Source organism: Aquarana catesbeiana, linkage group LG02 (genome assembly GCF_042186555.1).
Source record: "Aquarana catesbeiana isolate 2022-GZ linkage group LG02, ASM4218655v1, whole genome shotgun sequence".
NCBI lineage: Eukaryota > Metazoa > Chordata > Amphibia > Anura > Ranidae > Aquarana > Aquarana catesbeiana.
This window is the reverse complement of record NC_133325.1, coordinates 414,227,734-414,248,448: the sequence shown is the minus strand read 5'-3', so window position 1 is coordinate 414,248,448 and position 20,715 is coordinate 414,227,734. Positions and strand designations below refer to the sequence as shown.

The window sequence follows — 20,715 nt, the reverse complement described above, 5'->3', positions numbered from 1 at the left end:
GAGGCAATCTTCTTGATGAAGCCAGGTCCGCATCGCTCGGTTATGTCCTTCCTGTGCAGGCTGGTGCAATTATCTTGGCAAACACCAGTCAATGTCCACTGTATGTTCATTCCAGGCTGCCAGCCTCGGGGAAATGTTTACTATCTTTACTAGTTCACCATTTGGCCTTCTCCCTAGTTTGACCATATAGCAGTCATTAACTTAGCCTACTACGGGTTCTGGCGGCCCAGCGAGTTCACCCGCAGCAATCCCGCAGGCCAAGTTCTGTGTAGTCGGCTCCCTACCAACACCATTTCTTCCTTCACCTTGCAGCGTCTAAAACCCAGCAATCAAGCCCCGCAATAGACATCCATCTCCATAAAATAAACAACGCCCGGTGCCCTGTAACCATACTCGAACGCCTACTGTTACTCCTACCGGTACACTCAAACTCTAGTCCCCTATTACCTTTTCAGGCAAACCCTCGAGTGCCCGCCAGTTCATCAAACACCTGTGGGTTCTTTTACGCAGTCTACACCTCGACCCCAGTCAGTACTCCGGTCACTCTTCAGTATCGGGGCAGACTCGGCAGCATTTCGGCATAGGTCCCAGACCACATCATTAAGATATTTAGCAGGGGAAATGCTGCCTACCTCGCCCGGTACATCCCCACTCCTTAGGTGGAAACGGCACAGGCATTCACCAAACTTGCTCAATAAACAAAGATAAATCTAATAAAACTACACCCCTACCTGAATGTTTTTGCCCCCTTATTTTGGCATACCGGCCATTAGACCAAGGCACACTTTCAGGTCCATTTCATATGGTAAGTCCACCCTTCCAGGTCTATTTCTGATGGTAAGTCTTATGTTAATTATAAATGTTATCTATGTCCATATCGGACATAGGGCTCCAACCATATATATATATATATATATATATATATATATATATATATATATTTATATTTATATATATATATATTTTTTAGCAGAGACCCTAGAGAATAAAATGGAGATTGTTGCAATACTTTATGTCACACCAAATTTTTGGGGGAAAGAATACACTTTTTTGAATAAAAAAATAAGAAAACAGTAAGGTTAGCTGATTTTTTTTTTGTATAATGTGAAATATGATGTTATGCCGAGTAACTAGATACCTAACATGTCATTCTTTAAAATTGTGCAGCCTTGTGGAATGGCGACAAACTTCGGTATTAAAAATCCCCATAGGCGACGCTTTAAAAATTTCTACAGGTTAACATTTTAGAGTTACAGAGGAGATCTAGTGCTACAATTATTGCTCTCACTCTATCGATCACGACAATACCTCACATGTGTGGTTTGAACATCGTTTACACCGTTTACATATGTTGGGGCTTATGCTTTCGCTTCTGCATGCAAGTTCGGAGGGATGGGGCACTTTCATTTTTTTGTTTTTCTTATTTATTTTAAATTCAATTTTTTATTTTGACACTGTCCCTTAAAAAAAAAACTTTTTTGATCACTTTTAATCCTATTACAAGGAATGTAAACATTCCTTGTATTAGAAAAAAGCAGGACAGGGCCTCTTTAATGTAAAATTGTGGGTCAAAAAGACCTCAGATCTCACATTTACACTTAAAATCAATAAAAAAATAGAATTTTTATTTTAAACAAAAGAAAGGAAAAATTCGCTCCGGTCCTTCAAGGGCAAAGAGTCGAGTGGGGACCATCTTGCCCTCACTCAACTTCCTGCTCAACTGTCCATCGGATCCGATCATTTCCGCTGCTGCTAATCTCTTCGATAATGTCCGGAAAGCAGCAGGGGGCACCTCTCCCGCTGCCCCGGAAAGTGATCCCGTGGCCCATCCGCCGCTGGGACCACTTTTATGTGAAAGAGAATCGCCGGCCCTGGATAAATACACCAGGGTCATGGCATCTAGCTGCTGCCATAAGAAAGGTATTTAACGTCAAAGTAGTAGTAGTATATCCACGTTGGGCAGTCCGGAAGTTGTTAAAGTGCAACAATAAAAATGAAAAATTCCTTTAAATATAGTCCCCTTAGTCTGCCTGTAAAGTAGCACATCTGTAGCATGTATACAGTAGCAAAAATTACATTTCTAAAGAAAAAAAAAAATGAGCCATACTAAGTGGAACCCCACCAAAGAATCCATATCAGACCCTTATCCGAGCATGCAGCTTAGCAGGTCAGGAGGGGGCGAGCTAGCGCTCCCCTCCAGAACCATTTCAGGCCATGTAATCTCAACATATGGGGGGTGCTTTGAGGCGGGGGGCTCATATTGATGGGGACAAGGGTCTCTTCCCCACAACCCTGGGCTGTAGTTGTGGGGGTCTGCGGGTGGGGGGCTTATCGGAATCTTCCAGAAGGGGGCCTCCAGATCCCGACCCCTCCCCTATGTAAATGAGTATGGGGTACATAGTACCCCTACCCATTCACCAAAAAAGTGTCAAAAAGTAATAAAAACACAGACAGTTTTTGACAAATCCTTTATTTAAAAATAAAAAAAAGTGTCCTCCGATGTAAATCCATCGTCAATCATGATGCCCACCGCACTCAAAAAAGAAAATGCTCCGCACTCATTGACGAGTGACCTCCGAATGCCTCCGTCGTCTGACAGTTCTTATATAGGTAAGAGCGGGGCCACCTGGCAATGTCACCTGGTGACATCACGGACCAGTGCATGCTGGGTCCAATTTTTTTTACTATATTTTTACCGGCAAATGTTTTCATTTTTTTATTCAGCCTTCAGTGAGGAAGCCCATTGACAGCTAACGACTCATCGGTTGTTAAGGACGCAAGGGCCTGTTCCCCGCTCCCGCTCCTTAACAACGCAGTGCATTGCAAGGCATTCGGCAGAGCAAACACCTGTTGAACACCCTGCAAATTTGTGTGTTCCTCGAATGGGGCTAACATCCAATGTTCCTCCAAAACTCATGCTCGGGCCAAACTGTTCACCCAACACTACCTAGAACTATTATGAAAGTTCCTATGACTTTTACGGCCCATTGTATAGCGGCAACATGTTATATATTTCTTTGTAGAGAAGTCAACTATTAGCATTCCACCATCATGACATAAAGAGCCAGATGCAGAAACCAGGTAAATGAATGCTTCCGGATGTAACCTAAAGAGCCACAGGCAACACTCACAGAAAGCCAGTACAATGATAACATAGTCAAACTCAAGACCTTGATATTAGATGGCAGCAGCTTGTACTGTATATTATTCACAGCTTTTCATTAAATGCCCCTACAGCCAGTTGCAAAGTATGATTTACTGTGTTATACAGTAGTTGCTTGAATCTGCTATTTTTTATCTTGGTTCTCTATCTGACATCTTTAATACACAATTTTCTTCCTGCACTGCCCTGATATATTGTTTGCATACTTTATATATGAAAGATACTACTTTGCTTGTCTCATAGCCAGCTTGTAAATTTACATTGTTTTTGGAGGATATAGAGTTTTTACATCTGACAATAAACGGTCTCTTTATGATACTTTCAAAGCTCTTTAGTGAATAGAATTATTTGGCAGCGCATGGTATTTCACGGCTGTAAATGCTGCTATAGTTTTCAGTTTATATATCTCTGCGTTGAGTGTTTATGTGCTGTGAATACGTCATTAAACTCAATGCACCGTTTACACAGTCCCCGATTTAACGTTGTGTCCCTGTTGTCAGTATGGTGGCCTGGACATTAAACAGAATGCATTCAGTGAAGAGACTCCGCTGTGCGATATTTATGGCTTGTTTCTTAATTGAAGTTCAGTTTAGTAGCTTTTCCAACTTGCTCCAGGGGACATTCCGAACGTCACAGACTCACAATGTCACCAAATTTAATGTTTTGTGGTGCAGCTGCCATGTTCATTCTTGTTAGGGGTAAAATATCCTCTATGTAGTCTAAACTTCTTTGACACACAGAGCAGAAATGAGGTCTTCTGCAGATAGCAGTGTGCTTGTTAGTAAGCAGGGACTTTACATATTTCCAGCATGGCGTCAAAAAGAACGGTTTATATTGTAGATAGTTAATAGGCAGTATATGCATGTGGATGAACTCTGGGTGAGACATAGTTGTTCAATTTTATAATAATGGAACAGAACTCACCGCGTGATATTTTGGTTGGAAATTAGATAAATTACGTGAGCTTTGTATCCAAGCGAAGAAAACATGTTCTGACACCTTGTTTTATCTTTGTATTTCCTATCAGACCCTGTTAGCCAGATCTCCTGCTGATGTTTGTCAGTATTATCATGAAGAGCTGCCAGTGTATATTCTGTTACCATACATTGTTCAACAAGTCCTAATTACTTCTTATGGTGAAAATGTCCTATTTGCTTTGCCAAATTTCATTCTATTTATTAGACAAATCAATCGAAAAGATTTAAAGAAGACAAGCAATTCTTGTTGGCATATAAATGCACACACATTCTATTAGAATTTTTCACAGCCCTATGATAAGAAGTGTCTGCAAGGACTACTTTCTGAGCTGCTTATAAGAGTCAATTAAATCCTTCAGCATCAGAATGTCTACACAGGCAAAGGTGCATCCCACCTGTAATGTAATGGGGCGCACACATCATTGAAAATTTGAGCTGTGCTGAACTGCCACTAAATGGCAGTGGTAATGAGGGGATGGGGTTATGCATTAGCCAGAGAACCCCCTTTTTTATGTATTCATTTTTTCACAATGCTGTTGGGGGGGGGGGGCAGGACTTTTGTGAAATATCAGAGGTCTCACTTTTTAGACAGAGAAAGGGACTGAGGATATCAATTTTGCCATCCCTTTTTTTGCAGCCTCAGCTGCACTGGCCAGTGGATGAACAGAAAGCTCTGTACAGAGGCTCCTGTTCATTCACAAAACTGGAAGCATGGTAAACACAGTTGCTTCAGGGTCAGGGGGCACAGAGAGGGGCCCAGGCAGCCAGGGGTTGGAGGTTGGTGCACAGAGAGGATGATTGGTTTGGTGGGAGGCAATTACCGGAAACTGATCCCCTCTGTGTCTCTCCCTGCGGCAGGGGCAGGTTGAGGGAGAGGAGGAGAAACCAGCTTTCAGCTGTTGCAGGAAGAGACACACAGAGAATTGGTTCCTGCATTTGCTCTACCACTGTAGCAACAACCCCCTGTCTTGCTCACATCTGATTCCTCTGCTGCCCGGGGCCCCCTGCTGGCCCAGGCTCAGTACAGGATGACTAGTGCTACCCCCTTATCAGTGGCCCCTGCCCCCCCCCCTCCTGGTGCCCTAAGGCAGCTGCCAAAGGCAGCGCCAGCTCTGTGTGTAAAGGAGACATTGTTTGAACAATGTAGATATCATAAGTAATGCTGCTTTTGGAGACTTTAAATCCTGAGGTTCATTAGATTTGAACCTTTTTGCTAAAGTGTTCGCCATTATAGGGTGAATCTAAAGCTGAACACCAGTTCAGCTTTAGTGTGTAGCAAAGTGCTACATAAATGTGTGGCCAGGACTGGTTTTCCTATGTGTTGTGTATCTCACAGTGGGAATCTTCAGAAGCCTTTGGTAGCACAAAAATAATATATGGAAGCCTCTGGATTTTCAGTGTGTTGCTGGATTTCTCTCAACCCCCTACTCCTGTAACTGACTCACTGCCTACTTCATAAGTCTGCAGAAAAAATGAATTCAATGTAAAAGCTGGCTTTTAGCTGTGCTATTAGATTTATTGCAATGGAAATGTTGTCTTTAGGGTTGTTTCTTATTACATCACTGAGACTGGTAGTGTAAGCTTAGTGGGTGGGAACATAGGAGCGTAAGCTTCTCTGGGGCAGGGACTGATGTGTATGGCACAATGTGATATACAGTATATTAGTACTGTATAAACGAATAAAATATATTATTGCAGGGAGTAGCTTTAGCACTATAATTTAATGGGAAATGTATAGATATAGCTAGCACTCTTTGTAAATGTAGTCTATCCTTTTGCACACAGAATATTTAACTTTATAGCCAAATCAATAATCTTTAGCTGGTTACAATGAAAATACTGTCCAGATTTGTTCTAAAAGTAACAGATTACAATGTTTTCAAATATGTACGTTCCTTAGATTGCACCAGGTAAAATGTAGCTATTTTGTAAAAATTTCCTAAATAAAGGTTGTATATCCTGTTGGATCCAAAAGGGTTTCAGCATGCTATAGTGAGCTTTTTTTAACTGGAAGCAAGAGATTCTGACCCAGACACCAAGTAGCCTAATTTCCATATTTATAGCAGTTAAGCTGACATAGTTATGGTAATTATGAATAATTTTCCATCTGTTAAAGTGAACCTTTCAGTAACTTTACAGATTTATTTGAAAACATTTCTGACACGTCACTGTATACAGCAACAGTATAGTTTTGCAAGAGAAGTTACCATTTATCATTAAGGCTCCTTTCACATGTTGGTGCAGTAAATCCAGGTGGTGCCCATCCACATTGCCGCAATCACAATGCTTTGTTTCACGGTGCAACACAAAAGGTAGAGCATGTTGTTTTTGGTGCCCCTTAGTAGTGCAAGTCCAACTAACATGGTTGCACTGTGATGAAGAATGACTTTAGTGTGAAATGCCTCTTCAAACAGGCATTTCAGAGGTACCATATTACCTCACGATCGCCTGCTAACTGCAAGGCAGCTGTTGCAGTTGTAAGTCAGCAGCTATGATCACATGAAAGGTACATGAGTCTGTGAGCTCTAGTCAGTCTAGTATAGATGGGCCTGGGCCTGGGAGCATCTTGGGAGATTGATGTAATAAGCAATTTTGTCTACCCCTTTCATAACTCATACTGTATGTAGAGCTACACCCATAGGAGACACTTGAGTATTACACTGACAGTCCTCATTTCTTCACTAGCAGCCATGTGCAAGGTATTTTCTGCAGCCAGACACACATACACTTAGGCTCGATGTAATCAATGACCAGTCTAGGGGTGTTGTTTTTGTAGGAACTTGAATAGAATAGGGGATTTTAGTAGGATACTCCGAAATAAAAATATACACACTTTGAGGACTCTAGCTTATCTAGAATTGAGTAGCAGGTGAAGTGCCATGCTATGAACAGATGCTCCTATGTAGCAATGTAGAAATCAATAGTCCCTTGTAAAGCAGGACAAGTAGAGAGAGCTCTTCAGGAACAAGCAGTGTTACGGCAAACTGCTCGGAAGTCCAAAAGTAATAGAACTGAGCAGAGTCCCATGCAATAATTACTATTGGGTAAGCCCTTCAGATCTCTAGCTAGCGATCCCTTTGAGTTTCAAACAGATTCTCAGGCACGGCTCCCTCTCAATCAGCTCTTCAGAAGCACCAAGGTCACTCCTTTAGTTTAGCTTCAGGCCCTCAGGTCGACCACCTTAGGCTGCATGGCAACAAGTGTCAGGGGTGGCAAGCCTGCCTGCACCCGGCTGGTGCACTCCACCATCCTGGAAGGGAAGGACCCAGAGATCACATGTTCTCTGAATATATAGGCAAATTGCAGCATGCGCAGGGGCACCTCCCCTGTAATTGGCTGAGACTTCTACATGCTGCCTATTTGCCTAACTCCCACCCATGTTCTAGAAAACTCTACTATCTTCTAGGAGGTGGGAGGAGTCCAAGCAAACTCTACAGCACCAGAACACAGGAACAGCCTTAACTAACAAATTAAAGCATTCTGTTAAGCAGATCTGCCAAAGATAGATTTGCCTCTAGCCCCACCACTAGGCAGAAGAGCAATTTACACTAGTTTAACTATTTACATCCTGGCACCTAAACTAGGATATTGTAGGAGAGAGATTGTAGAAGAAGGGCTGATCTTTGTGAGCCAACACATTATTTAGCATGCAAATACTTAGCATGAAAGCACATATCTAGAGGAAGGTGCACTTTAAAGTGCACTGGTACCCAGACTATGAATATTAAAGTATCAACTTATGTGGGCATTAGACTCTATGGAAAGGCACAGAGTCCACCTCCTTCACATAAACAGGTTGTTTATTCCAGCAAAGTAACAGCAAACAGGCATCCAACCGCAAAGTAAACGTGTGAAACAGCAAAGCAAAGTTTCTGCTCAACCGAGCTCTACTAAGTCCATGTGCTGGACAAAGTCTCTTATTCCAGTTATGTCCTTTTTTCTGGGAACAACAGCAGTTTATCAACAGACTTTTGATGCACTGGCAATCATGCCGCAGCCTCCAGCTTTACAGTTCAGCATGACTCTCACTTAAGCGTACAAACAGACACTGACCTTCCCTAGCTTGGTCTGGCTGTGTTAAATTAGTGAACCTGTTAGGAAGAAAACAAAATGTGGTCTCTGAGACTCTGAACCCTTCCCCGACCTAAATCTCCACAGGACTCCCAGTGAAGCCAGCCCAGGTGCATGTTTTGTGCACAGTATGGGATAAAGAACTAAACTTCCTCACCCCAGGGACCTGCTGATTTCACCCTAAAACTAATATTTAACAAAACTTAAAGGTACATTAACAGCATTAACACCCCATCAAACCCTTTTTTGGACAGCATATGTAATTTTACAGTCAAAATGTTACACATATTATTAACAACAAAAGAGCTTTACAACAAGCCATCCTTGATCTATCTAGCTGTACTGTATGTACTGTGAAGTAACCTATTATTAAAAAATCATAACAAAGACTCATAAGTTGGGTTTAAGTATGTTTCTAATAGAGTTACAGAGTCCCACTGCCTAATTACAGTGACGTGTGGCAGAACATAAATAGAACCCAGTAATCCAAGACTGTTGAGGGGGTATGCTTTAAGAAATGACCTAACTTGTACTGGTGAATAAATGGCTACACAAAATGCAAAACCTGCCTTATTCAAGAAACTCTATGATCAACAGATGGCAGGCACTTCTAGGTGAAGGATGTGGGGTTTGTTTACCTATACATTTGTTACTGTGGTTGCAACTGCCTGGAAATAGAGCTACTTCCTGCTAAAAGGACAGGTATTATGGAGGGCAGAGTGCAAAGTTGGGGAAGAAAAAGATTATGCTTTATATACTGTTTCTACCAACTAATAATACTATTGAAACTCCTGTGTAAATTACTGAACTTCTGGACACCAGTGTAGTGGGTACACGTTTACTACAGACAGTGCGCGTGCCTGTCAAGGTTGCATGATTTGTAATCTACACCTTTTTTTGTGATAGATACATGCTAAAGCAAAATTAATATTGTGCCTTAATGTAATGCCTTGATGCACTAAAATGCATTGCAACATGTAAAAGTATTAGTATCCTGCTTGTCTGGGTGTAAACCTCACACATGGGAATAAACTACTAGGTATAACATAGAGTGATCCTTAATTTCTGGAATATTTTAGCATTTGGACAAAAATAAGAAAATGTTATTGCTCATGTTGCATGTTGAGATACTGAAATCTTTACTGTGTTACTTCTAGATCCAGGTGATTAGCTTTGTTACTGAGCAAAACTGGGACTCACTGGAAGTTTTTGATGGAGGAGACAACACAGTCACCATGTTGGGCAGTTTTTCAGGTACTTTTCACACAATTTTGTTATAGGTTGCTTTTTATCCTAGGTCATGGATTAGTGTTGCATCAGGTAAATATGCATCCTACTTTATCACCTGTTTAAAGTCCAACTGCAAACATTTTTTTTCTTCATTTTAGTTTTGAACAGCGATAATAGAGTTAAGGTTTTTTTGTCAGGATTTTTTTTTATCTGTGACCCCATTGGAGAGATTTTCCCTGACTTATCCCTGTGAGGCCCATTGAAGAGATTTTCCAGTACTTTCTCTCCTGACAGCATGGGAGGGGAAATTTCCCTAATAGGAGCACAAATGGCAATGAATACCTGACAGAGGATCTAACTTTTCCCCACTCTATCCAAATAAAATAAAACCCTTTGGCTGTTAAGTTAAAAAAACACTAAAGGGATCAAAACATGATAGATTCTTTATTTTAATATGCATAATTGCTATTTTTTTTTAAGCAGTGTACTATAACTGTGTAACTTTCCCTTTATTATTTCTAGTTCCTTTCTCAAAAATCCCTCATATACAAGTGTAGCCCTTTACTATATTATATGCAGTCATTGTATGTACTCATAAAATCACCAGGATATTTTTTAGTAATTATGCTTGGTGCCTTCTACCACATAGTTACATCAAATTCAGAAATCACCTGGAAAGGTATTCAGATATAATCTTTTTTTTTATTTAATTGTACTATGTATGCCTATGTTTCAGGAATTCTTTTACTGTGATTTTTTGATATTACATTATTAATAATATGAATTGTGATATAGTAAGCAGCAAGTTTCTTTTATTTCAGGAACCACCGTACCTGCATTGCTGAACAGCACATCAAACCAGCTCTACCTACACTTCTTCTCAGATATAAGTGTATCTGCGGCTGGCTTTCATCTAGAGTATAAAAGTAAGATACAACACAGCAAAAACAAAATTGAAGTACATTTTTCTTGCACAGCTGGACCTCTTTCACTGTGTCTCAGATTAACACTCACTTTCCTTCACATCTCTTAGGGTTGCATTTTTCTTTTTCTATAAATCTAAATTCATTACATTATTTTCAGCTATAAAAAATACATTGCTGAATACTAAATTAACACAAGGGGGTAATTAAAATAAATGACCACAAATTAGAGTTGTTGCTAGTAGTCAGTGGTGTCGCCAGGGGGTGGCTTTTGGGGCTATAGCCCCGAATCTGGGGCCCATAGCCCCGAGTCTCTGCAGGGGTCCCCAAGGGGAGTGGAGGCTCTCTGGGGACCCTGATGTAAGTGGGGGGCTCTCTGGGGACCCTGATGCAAGGGGGAGGCTCTCTGATGACCCTGATTTAAGGGGGAGGCTCTCTGGGGACCCTAATGTAAGGGGGGGATCTCTGGGAACCCTGATGTAAGTGGGGGCTCTCTGGGGACCCTGGTGCAAGGGGGAGGCTCTCTGGGGACTCTGATGTAGGGGAGGCTCTTTGGGGACCCTGATGTAAGGGGGGGGCTCTCTGGGGATATACACACACACACGTATATTACTGTATATACATGTGTATGCCCTCCCAAGCATATGACTTTCTTTACTATGCTGCTATGGGCTCTAGCCCTAGATCTTTTGTAGACCTAGCAACGCCCCTGCCAGTAGTGGCCAGTCAGAATTGTTGTTTAACATTGCAGATACAGATCATGTCCCTAGTGCTACTTAAAACATAAAGGGAACCTGTAGCTAGACAATTTGAAGGTTGCTATAATTAGCTTCTTCTGCTAGTTGCTGATCAATTGGCTTTGATGCTTTCTAAATCACAAACCCAGAACATGTACATAGATCAGAAGTTTTGATTTTGCTCTAACGTCCTAATATTCAAGCTTGTTTTAAGTTGTGGTAGGCAAGGAAGGAGCATCAATGCATTAATATCATTAGAAGGAGATTAGAAATGGCAGCCACCATACTTTTCCCAGTACAGGTTTCCCTGAAAGCAGAGGCCTGATATAATGGAATGACTTATAATGATACATACATTTCTATACACCTTAATGTCTGCACATTCCTCCATGTTCCTCCAACTCTACACTATTTCTTACTTTCTGTCAACTAGGTGTTTTTTTAATAATTTTATTTTTTATGGTGTTATTTAGCTGTGGGCCTTGCCAGTTGTCCCGAACCAGCTGTTCCCAGTAATGGAGTAAAGAATGGGGAAAGATATCTTGTGAACGATGTAGTCTTCTTTCAGTGTGAACCAGGATATACACTGCAGGTACTAAGGCATTTTGGATCCAGTAAGAAAGCTCTCAAGTACTATAATGTATTTAAGTTATCCCCATGAATTATATTTTAGATGTTCACTTAACTAAGAAACAGGTGCTTGGGTATGTTTTTTAACATTAAAATGCTTCTGTAAATCCATCACACTTCCTGCTTTTGTAAATCTTCCCTAGGATTACAATGCTCACATGCTGCACTGTTGCTATGGAGAAGCAGTATTGTCACTCTATGGCTTTCTCCTGGTTTGGACTACAAACACCTCCCCTTCAAAGAGATGACAGGGGAAAGCTGTTGTGTAGGGTTTCAGTTCAATGCATGGGAAGTTACAGGGACACATGCAGGGAAATTCATAAAGAGTGTTCAAGATACTCTTTAGAATTCCGACATGCATCTGCATGACCATTGTTGGTATGAGTGACATTAATTATGTATCTGTTGTAGACAGGTACATGAATCTGGGGCATGCACTGACTGTGAAAACACACTGAGACCATTCATATGAACACTTCACCCTCAGTGCACTTGAGCTCCCTCCCTGCCGCTGCACCTGTCGAGCAGCACAGCAGCAGGGAGTTTTATACCTGGGGAGCCTGATGAGAATACACAGACACTAGTTCCCCACTAGATCTGTATTCCTTGTGATTGACAGCAGACAGTGGGTGGATCCTTAGCCAATAGAAAGCCTTCTATTGACTATAGAATCCACCCACTGCATTCTGTCAGTTACATGGCGAGAACATGGCAAACTAGTGTGTCATCTTCCCTATCTTGCTCCACCCATTGCAGTTTCAATGGTTGCTAGAAGGCTGTCGGCCATAACAGCCGACTGCATCCTTAACAACCAGTAACAGGGAGAGGATAGCAGCGGCAAATCTGCCACTCTGTTATACTCCATACAGGGACAGGTACCTAGTTAGTAGGTCCTAATTACCTCCAGTTTCCTTATCTACAAATTGGTGTTCATTTTTTAATTTGGTGCATTACCTGAATCAGCAGCACCTGTCGGTTAAAGGATTTTTGAGTCTGGCGCAGGCCATTTTAAAGGGCCATAGAAAACTGTCAGTAGTGTTTTTTTTTAATTCCCTCATTGATTTCTAAGATAAACAACAGGTACTTTTCTGTATTTGCACAAATGCACTTAGCCTGTAAAAAGAAAACTAATAAGGCAACCACATCTAAGGATTGGACTAAGCTGCAACGTATCATTTTTTCTTCTTGAATTTAGATCCTCCTCAATCAGTGATGTTTGATACCAGCAAAATTCAATATGACGCTCAAACAGTTTTATTTATTGCGTTATCTTTTCAGGGTCACTCCCATATTTCATGTATGCCGGGAACAGTCAGGCGCTGGAATTATCCGCCACCTCTATGTATCGGTATGTAGAAACTATAGTCAAAACAACACTGACTTGAAAGTACTTTATTGGTGCCTTTTTTAAAACAAATTTTAACTGTTCTAAGATTATACATTTTCCACCAGGCTATAGAATTTTTTATGCATGAGCTCATAACACATCGTATGTAATTTCCTTTCATTTGGGACTCACTCTTCCCTTTATAGCACACATTTGACTTTCATCTTTATTTCTTAGTATAACACTTAGTATAACATATTATATTTTATGTGTTTTTATATGTTTATTTGTGTACACTACTGTTTTACTCATCTGTTTTGAAATAATGTGCTGTATTAAAGTTTTTTAGTTTGCCCTTGATATCTGTTGTAAATTATAGATCAATTTTACCCTACAACATATTTTTTAATTAAAAAAGCAATCCTTCTCAAGCATTGCCAGCATTGCATTGGGTAGATTTCTAGATATAGAATTTTTTTAATTATGTTGTCTTACATCTGGTAAGTATATAAATAGCAGTTACAGAAGGCCAGGGGGCTGTTGGTTTTAAGTGGCCATTTTAGTATAGCACTGTGCCTGATTACCCTTGAATTAACAAGAGGAAATGGAAAAAAATACAGATTTTGAAACCATGTGTGACACTTTGGGGAACTTTTAGCTCATTGGTATCACCAAACAGTGAGTTTACTCCATGCCAGAAGTACGTTTCAGGGCTTTTTCTGCCCACTTTTATTTATTTTCACCATCAATGCAACAAAACATAGAATTCAGCCCTGTGGCTCTCTCTCACAAATCCAAACCATCAAACACACAGTTCCAGTACTTGTGCACAAAATGCTGTACCTTTGTTAGCTTGATTGTTTCTCCTGCAGCTCCCAGCTGCTACATCCTCCCAGGCTGGGACCTTTGTCTGTCCTGACCTGGTATGTATGGTACAATGTACACCTGTCACAGCTCCCTTAACACACTGACCCCCTCGGGAGAGTGGGGCCACTGAACTCTAACTCTGGCTCTAACATAAATGCAGAACACACCTTCATCATTAATATGCTTGCTTCCTAGAAAACCTGGCCCAGACTACCATGTTAAACAGTGGCACAGGCTCAACCTGCCACATATGATAGTTATTAGCTTTAAAAGGTGCCATAGATGGCTTGAATTTCAGCTAATTCTTGCTGAAAAAAAAAAGTCAGCCAGGATTTGAGCTGTGGGTCGCTTTGTCAGCACCACCCAGCTCGACAAAAGTCATTTTAAAAATCTACTAAACAGGGGGAGAAATTATTAACTGAAGAATGCCTACATCCTATCAGATGCTGTCACTGTTCAGGTATGCAGGCAACCATCAGTGCGAACAAAAAGAGATAGACACAATGGATAGCACACCTAGACCATCAAAGGTCTATTGAGATGGATTAATGATAACAGTCCTATAAAGTCTCAATAACGGTGATATACTTATGGCAAAAAGCAGTCAAATAAGTCCATCCACCAGGGCAAGTTAATCCTTGAAGCAGAAGCTAGCTCTAACGATAAGGGAAACAAAAAGAAACAGAAGATGTGCTTGAAAGTGTAGACTTTTAAGAAAAAAAAACTAATTTCCACTATCCACAATGGTTGCCTAACAAAAAAGAAACCAGAGAAGCACCTCTAAGTGTAGACTTTAAGACAATTTTAGTAACTCACAAAGTAGGCCACTCATATTGTGCAAAAACAAGAAGGCTCATCAATAAAAGACTCCAGGCAAGTTTGCGAAAACCCAGCATAGAAGCACCATGGGGTCTAGGTCTATGCAGCTGTCAGAGATGAGGAGGCTGGCCAGGACCATCCACCATCCAGAATTAGGGCTGGAGCACACCGTGGACCCACACTCCAATGGAGTGCTTCCGTCAGATACGGCTTCCTCTGGTCTGAATATAGATATCAGATATTATAGCCGCATATTGCAACCAAGAACAAGGCAGGACTCATTTGGCTGCAAAGCTGGAACACATCTATTTGAACAAACTAACACAGAATATATACACCACAGGAGGACATCCCCCTCCTGATCATTTTACCCTAACAATACAAACTGCACACAGGATAATATTTAGAACAACAGACATATACTATAAACATTACGTTTATTAGCCACCTGGATGACTTAGTGCCCACCCAGACAGAAACAGTAGGTGAATGGGAATTCACACCTAGACAATGCTTTGATTAATCAGGATCTGACTACAGGTCAGACTTGCTGTCACCGAGCTTGACAAATTATCATAAGTATAAACACAGAACACCTTCAGACAATAGCAGGAGACCTACTTTCAATAAACACATTATGGCGGGGGGCCCCAAACAGGTGGCTTGCTGATGACATTTGTTATGAGTCCCAAGCTGGCAGAGACCATCATGGCCTTTTTAATAATGGCCTTTTCCATTATATAACAGAACTTCTTCATAAATGCTTGTAGTTCCCTCAAATGCCAGGACCCATAGTCGGTAGGCAAGAGGCTAGCATTCAGTCACCTCCAAAAGCCTCTATCCTGGGGGAGTCTATCACACAGGCATGATGATGTCACCTGGAGGAAGAAGGGACGCCTGCGCTGCGGTCCACGGTGCACTCCAGCCCTCGTTCCAGATGGTGGATTATCCCGGCTGGCTTCCTCATCCTCAGCAGTCAGCTGCATACACCTAGACCCCATGACGCTTCTCTGCTGAGAGTTTGGCAAACTTGCCCAGAGTCTTTAATTGATGAGCCTTCTTGTCTTTACACAATCTGAGTGGCCTAATTTGTGAGTTAATAAAAATGTCCTAAAGTCTACACTTAGAGGCGCTTCTCCTGTTGTTTTTTGTTGGGCAACCATGGGTGGATAGCGAAATCTGTTTGGTTTCTTTTAATCAGCTTGTGCCTAGAGAAATCTAGCCGTGTATAGACAACATTTACCTTCTGCAGATTAGCCATGGCCATAAACAGGTGTTTATTTAGACCTGTGACATAAATGAAACAGCTGTACGGGTGTAATATAGTGTGACATGTATGACTTCCCACATATGTAGAATAAACACATTTTCTGATGTCAATAAGACAAATAAAAATAAAATGTGAATAATCTCATAGTATTAATGCTTCATTGTGCTTCACCACATTATAATGTATGGAACTTGTTGCTGCATTAAAGTATGGACAAACTACCATTGTTACCAACTTAATGTATGGAAGAGGTATCATTGTTGCTGGCATAAAGTGGTTCTAAAGTTTAGATATGAAAAATGAACAAAGTATATCCCTCTATAGTGTGTCCTTGTCTCAACTAAAAGCACATTATAATTTCTGTCTGCTGCTTCGTTCCTCTGCTGAATCACTTCTGATAAGTTTTTCTGACACCAAGAGAAAAAAGGTAACAGGGAAGCATCTCCAGCACACAGCTAGGTGATTGACAGCCTTAGCTCTGTTCCTATGAGCTGCGTGAAGGGGGTATGTCCCTTACCTCCAGTCAGCTCTCAGAGCTCTCCTTACTGAGCTCTGCAGAGTGTAACTTTAGCTTTCCACACCCTGTTTTCTGACAGCTCAGACAAGCTTTAAAATTTCTACACTTTAAACGGATGTAGAGAAGTTAAGACTGCAGATAAACAGGTACAACTTATGTAGGGGAATTTGTTTAATCTCTGTGTATCACTTGAGGCTAGTCACTTCACTAGGTATATGTAAAGATTTACAACCACTTTAATGTATGGACAAACTACCATTGTTACTGACTTAACCGGTTCCCGACCGGCTCACGTAGCTTTACTGTAACACAATGGCACCACTAGGCAAAACCCTGTACGGGATCCCCTTTTACCGGTTCAATACAGGGCATTTTCACCCCCTTCCTTCCCAGACCAATTTTTAGTTTTCAGCGCTGTCGCACTTTAAACGACAATTGCGCGGTCATGCGATGTTGTACCCAAACAAAATTGACGTGCTTTTTTCCCCACAAATAGAGCTTTCTTTTGGTGGTATTTGATCACCTCTGCGGTTTTTATTTTTTGCGCTATAAACAAAAGAAGAGTGACAATTTTGAAAAAACACTGTATTTTTTACTTTTTGCTATAATAAATATCCCAATTTAAAAAAAAAAAAAAAAAAATTTTTCCTCAGTTTCGGCCGATACGTATTCTTCTACATATTTTTGGTAAAAAAAATCGCAATAAGTGTATATTGATTGGTTTGCGCAAAAGTTATAGCGTCTACAAAATACGGGATAGATTTATGGCATTTAAAAAAAAAATGATTTATTTATTTTTTTTACTAGTAATAGCGGCGATCGCGATTTTTTTTCGTGACTGCGACATTATGGAGGACACATAGGACACTTTTGACACATTTATACAGCTATCAATGCTATAAAATTGCATTGATTACTGTATAAATGTGACAGGCAGGGAAGGGGTTAACCACTAGGGGGAGACGAGGGGTTAAATGTTTCCTAGGGGAGTGATTCTAACTGTAGGGGGAGGGGACGCACAAGGGGAGGAGACCGATCAGTGTTCCTCTGTACTGGGAACACAGATCGGTCTCCTCTCAACTGACAGGACGTGGATCTGTGTGTTTACACACACAGATCCACGGTCCGGCCCGGTTAACGGGCAATCACGGGTGCCCGGCGGACATCGCGGCCGCCGGGCACACGCACCGGGTCCCGAGCATCGCGGTGGGCTCGCGAGTGCACTCCCTAGATGGACGGGAAGCCCAGGCCGTCATATGACGTCCAGCCAGGATGGGAGATCCCATCTGTGGACGTCATTTTACTATGGCTGGATAGGGAAGTGGTTAAGCACCACCGCTGGAGGTGCGCGCGCATACCTGCTGCATGGCGGGGGACCCGATACGCGTGGCCTGCAGGCGCGATTGCCGCTGTTTGTGTAAACACACAAACCCCTGTTCTGTCAGGGGAGAGGAGACATATCATTTGTACCTACTAAGTAGGAATAACGATATGTCTCCTCCCCCAGTCTGTCCCATCCCCATACATCCCCATACAGTTAGAACACACATTTAACCCCTTGATTGCCCCCTAGTGTTAACTCCTACTCTACCAGTGACATTTACACAGTAATCAGTGCATATTTATAGCTATGATCACTGTTTAAATGTCAATGGTCCCAAAAATGTGTCAAAAGTGTCCGATCTGTCCATCGCAATGTTGCAGTACCGCTAAAAATTGCAGATCACCGCCATTACTGGTAAAAAAAAAAGAATAAAAATGCCAATAATCTTTCCCATAGTTTGTAGACTCTATAACTTTTACGTAAACCAATCAACATACGCTTATTGCGATTTTTTTTTTATCAAAAATATGTAAAAGAATACATATTGGCCTAAACTGATGAAAAAATTCGTTTTTTTTTTTTTAAATTGGGGGATATTTATTATAGCAAAAAGTAAAAAAAAATATATATATTTTTTAGAAAGTGGTCTTTAAGATAAAAGATGGTAAAAAGGACTGCTATTAAAATGCTGGCTTGTTCAATGTAAGGAATCCTCCCATTGTATCCATGCTATTGTCCCATAATCACTGGTCCCATAGACACTAGGTTCTTGGCAGAGTCTCCTCCTGGCAACCACGCCGCACAGATAACAAGCCAGCATTCTAATAGCAGTCCGTTTTACCATCTTTTATCTTAAAGACCACTTTCTAATAGTTGACAGTGGAATAGAATTATCCTGTAGATTAAACCTATAGGGTTCCTGAAGTAATACCCGCCTCTGAATTGTTGTGAATCTCTACCACTATTGAGGATATTACTCTCTGCCTCATCCCTTCTGTTTCTCTTTTTTACCTATGTTTAATAATTCGCCATAGCTCCTGAAGAAGCGTTTTCTTACGCGTAACATGTAGAGCATAGTTGAGCACCTTATGACACGCTACCTCATCAAGCTCTATCATTCAAAAGTGATCAGTCCGGCCCTCCGGTGTGCCTTTCATGCTCATAGGCTATTTTATGTGAATGAAAAATATATGAAAAATCTATTTAATTGTCTTGATTTGCAATAAATATCAAATTTTTATAAAGAATGTGTTATGCCTAAAAAGTCCGTCATCCAAAACTTTTTTCTTATACTCTAAATATCGGGGACGTGGCAAAATAATTATAACTTAGCATCGTATCCACAGTACCACTCTGTGGAGATACAATGAGGAAATAATCATTTAACTATACTTTATCCAATCATGGCTCATTCCCGCCCCACAATATAAAAGTATTCTTTCAATGGCAGCCATTTTCAGTGTTATTTTGGCATGGAGAGAGATAGAACAGGGCTCAGTGCTATTAGTTAGTGTGCTATACTGTGCTATTTTGCTATTTTGCTTCAATTGTCAATGTAGAATATTAGTTTAGTGTCTAGGGATAGTGTGTGTGTAGTGAGGAGGATCATCATTCAGCTTTGCATAGTGTGCAGCTAGAGTAGGGACAGCTCAGATAGTTTCACTGTAGTGTAGTGAGACCGTGTCATTCATTCATACATACATTAGTGTAGAGTAGGGACAGCTCAGATAGTTTCAGTGTAGTGTAGTGAGACAGTGTCAGTAATCTTGACATTAGTGTTTAGCTAGAGTAGGGACAGTTCAGATAGCATCAGTGTAGTGACAGTTGAACACCGTCTATTTGATTGCGTTATTGCCAGTTTAACTCCATTTACTTCTGTGTGCTTTACTGCCAGTTTAGCGGCATTTACTTCTGTGTGCATTACTGCCAGTATAATGCCATTTACTTCTGTGTGCGTTACTGCCAGTTTAACGCCATATAGTTCTGTGTGCATTACTGCCAGTTTAGCGCCATATTGTTTTTTGTGGGGTACTGCTAGTTTAACACCATATAGTTCTGTGTGCGTTACTGCCAGTTTAACGCCATTTACTTCTGTGTGCATTACTGCAAGTTTAACGGCAATTACTTCTGTGTGTGTTACTGCCAGTTTAATGCCATTTACTTCTGTGTGCGTTACTGCAAGTTTAACGCCATAAAGTTTTGTGCGTTACTGCCAGTTTAACGCCATATAGTTCTGTGTGCGTTACTGTCAGTTTAACGCCATATAGTTCTGTATGCGTTATTGCCAGTTCAATGCCATATAGTTTTGTGTGCATTGCTGCCAGTTTAACGCCATATAGTTTTGTGCGTTACTGTACGTTTGGCGCATTATATTGCAGTATATTATACCGTGTTTCCCCGAAAAAAAGACCTACCCGGAAAATAAGACCTAGTGCTATTTTCCAGGAGGGCTGCAATATAAGCCCTACCCCGAAAATAAGCCCTAGTTCGAGGTGATTGTGTGCTTTTCGAGGAAAACGCAATATAATCCTGTTACGTCGGTGTGCAGTGTGCTGTGTGTGTCTCTAGCAGTGTCAGGTGCCTTTGATACAGAGCGGTGCTCAGCTGATCTCCCCGCTGGTCTCCCCGCTGGTCTCCTCTTCTCCCGCCTGTCTGCCGGGATCTCGCCCCCCCTCCCTTCACAGAGCTTTGGCGGGTCACTGAAGGTACGGTGCAGAGCCTCTGCAATCAACATGTCATACTGTGTGTGGTATGCAGCATGGATACTCCTGTCTCCACACTGTATTTACAGATTTTTTTTCTTCACATGCTGGCTGGTGTGCTCTCTTCCCTGCTTTGAGCATTGCAGAGGGAGGGGGGC

General features: G+C 41.3%; 1 protein-coding gene across 3 annotated transcripts in view; it reads left to right on the top strand.

Annotated features, from left to right (window-relative positions):
• The window catches only part of CSMD2 (CUB and Sushi multiple domains 2), a 1,533,565-nt gene that overhangs the window by 1,349,652 nt on the left and 163,198 nt on the right, over positions 1–20,715 (top strand). For all 3 annotated transcript variants that reach the window (XM_073615428.1, XM_073615429.1, XM_073615430.1), the window contains 4 exons: positions 9,369–9,465; positions 10,263–10,367; positions 11,575–11,693; positions 13,010–13,079. In XM_073615428.1, coding sequence (XP_073471529.1) covers positions 9,369–9,465; positions 10,263–10,367; positions 11,575–11,693; positions 13,010–13,079 — 391 coding nt within the window. The remainder of the gene's footprint in view (positions 1–9,368; positions 9,466–10,262; positions 10,368–11,574; positions 11,694–13,009; positions 13,080–20,715) is intronic.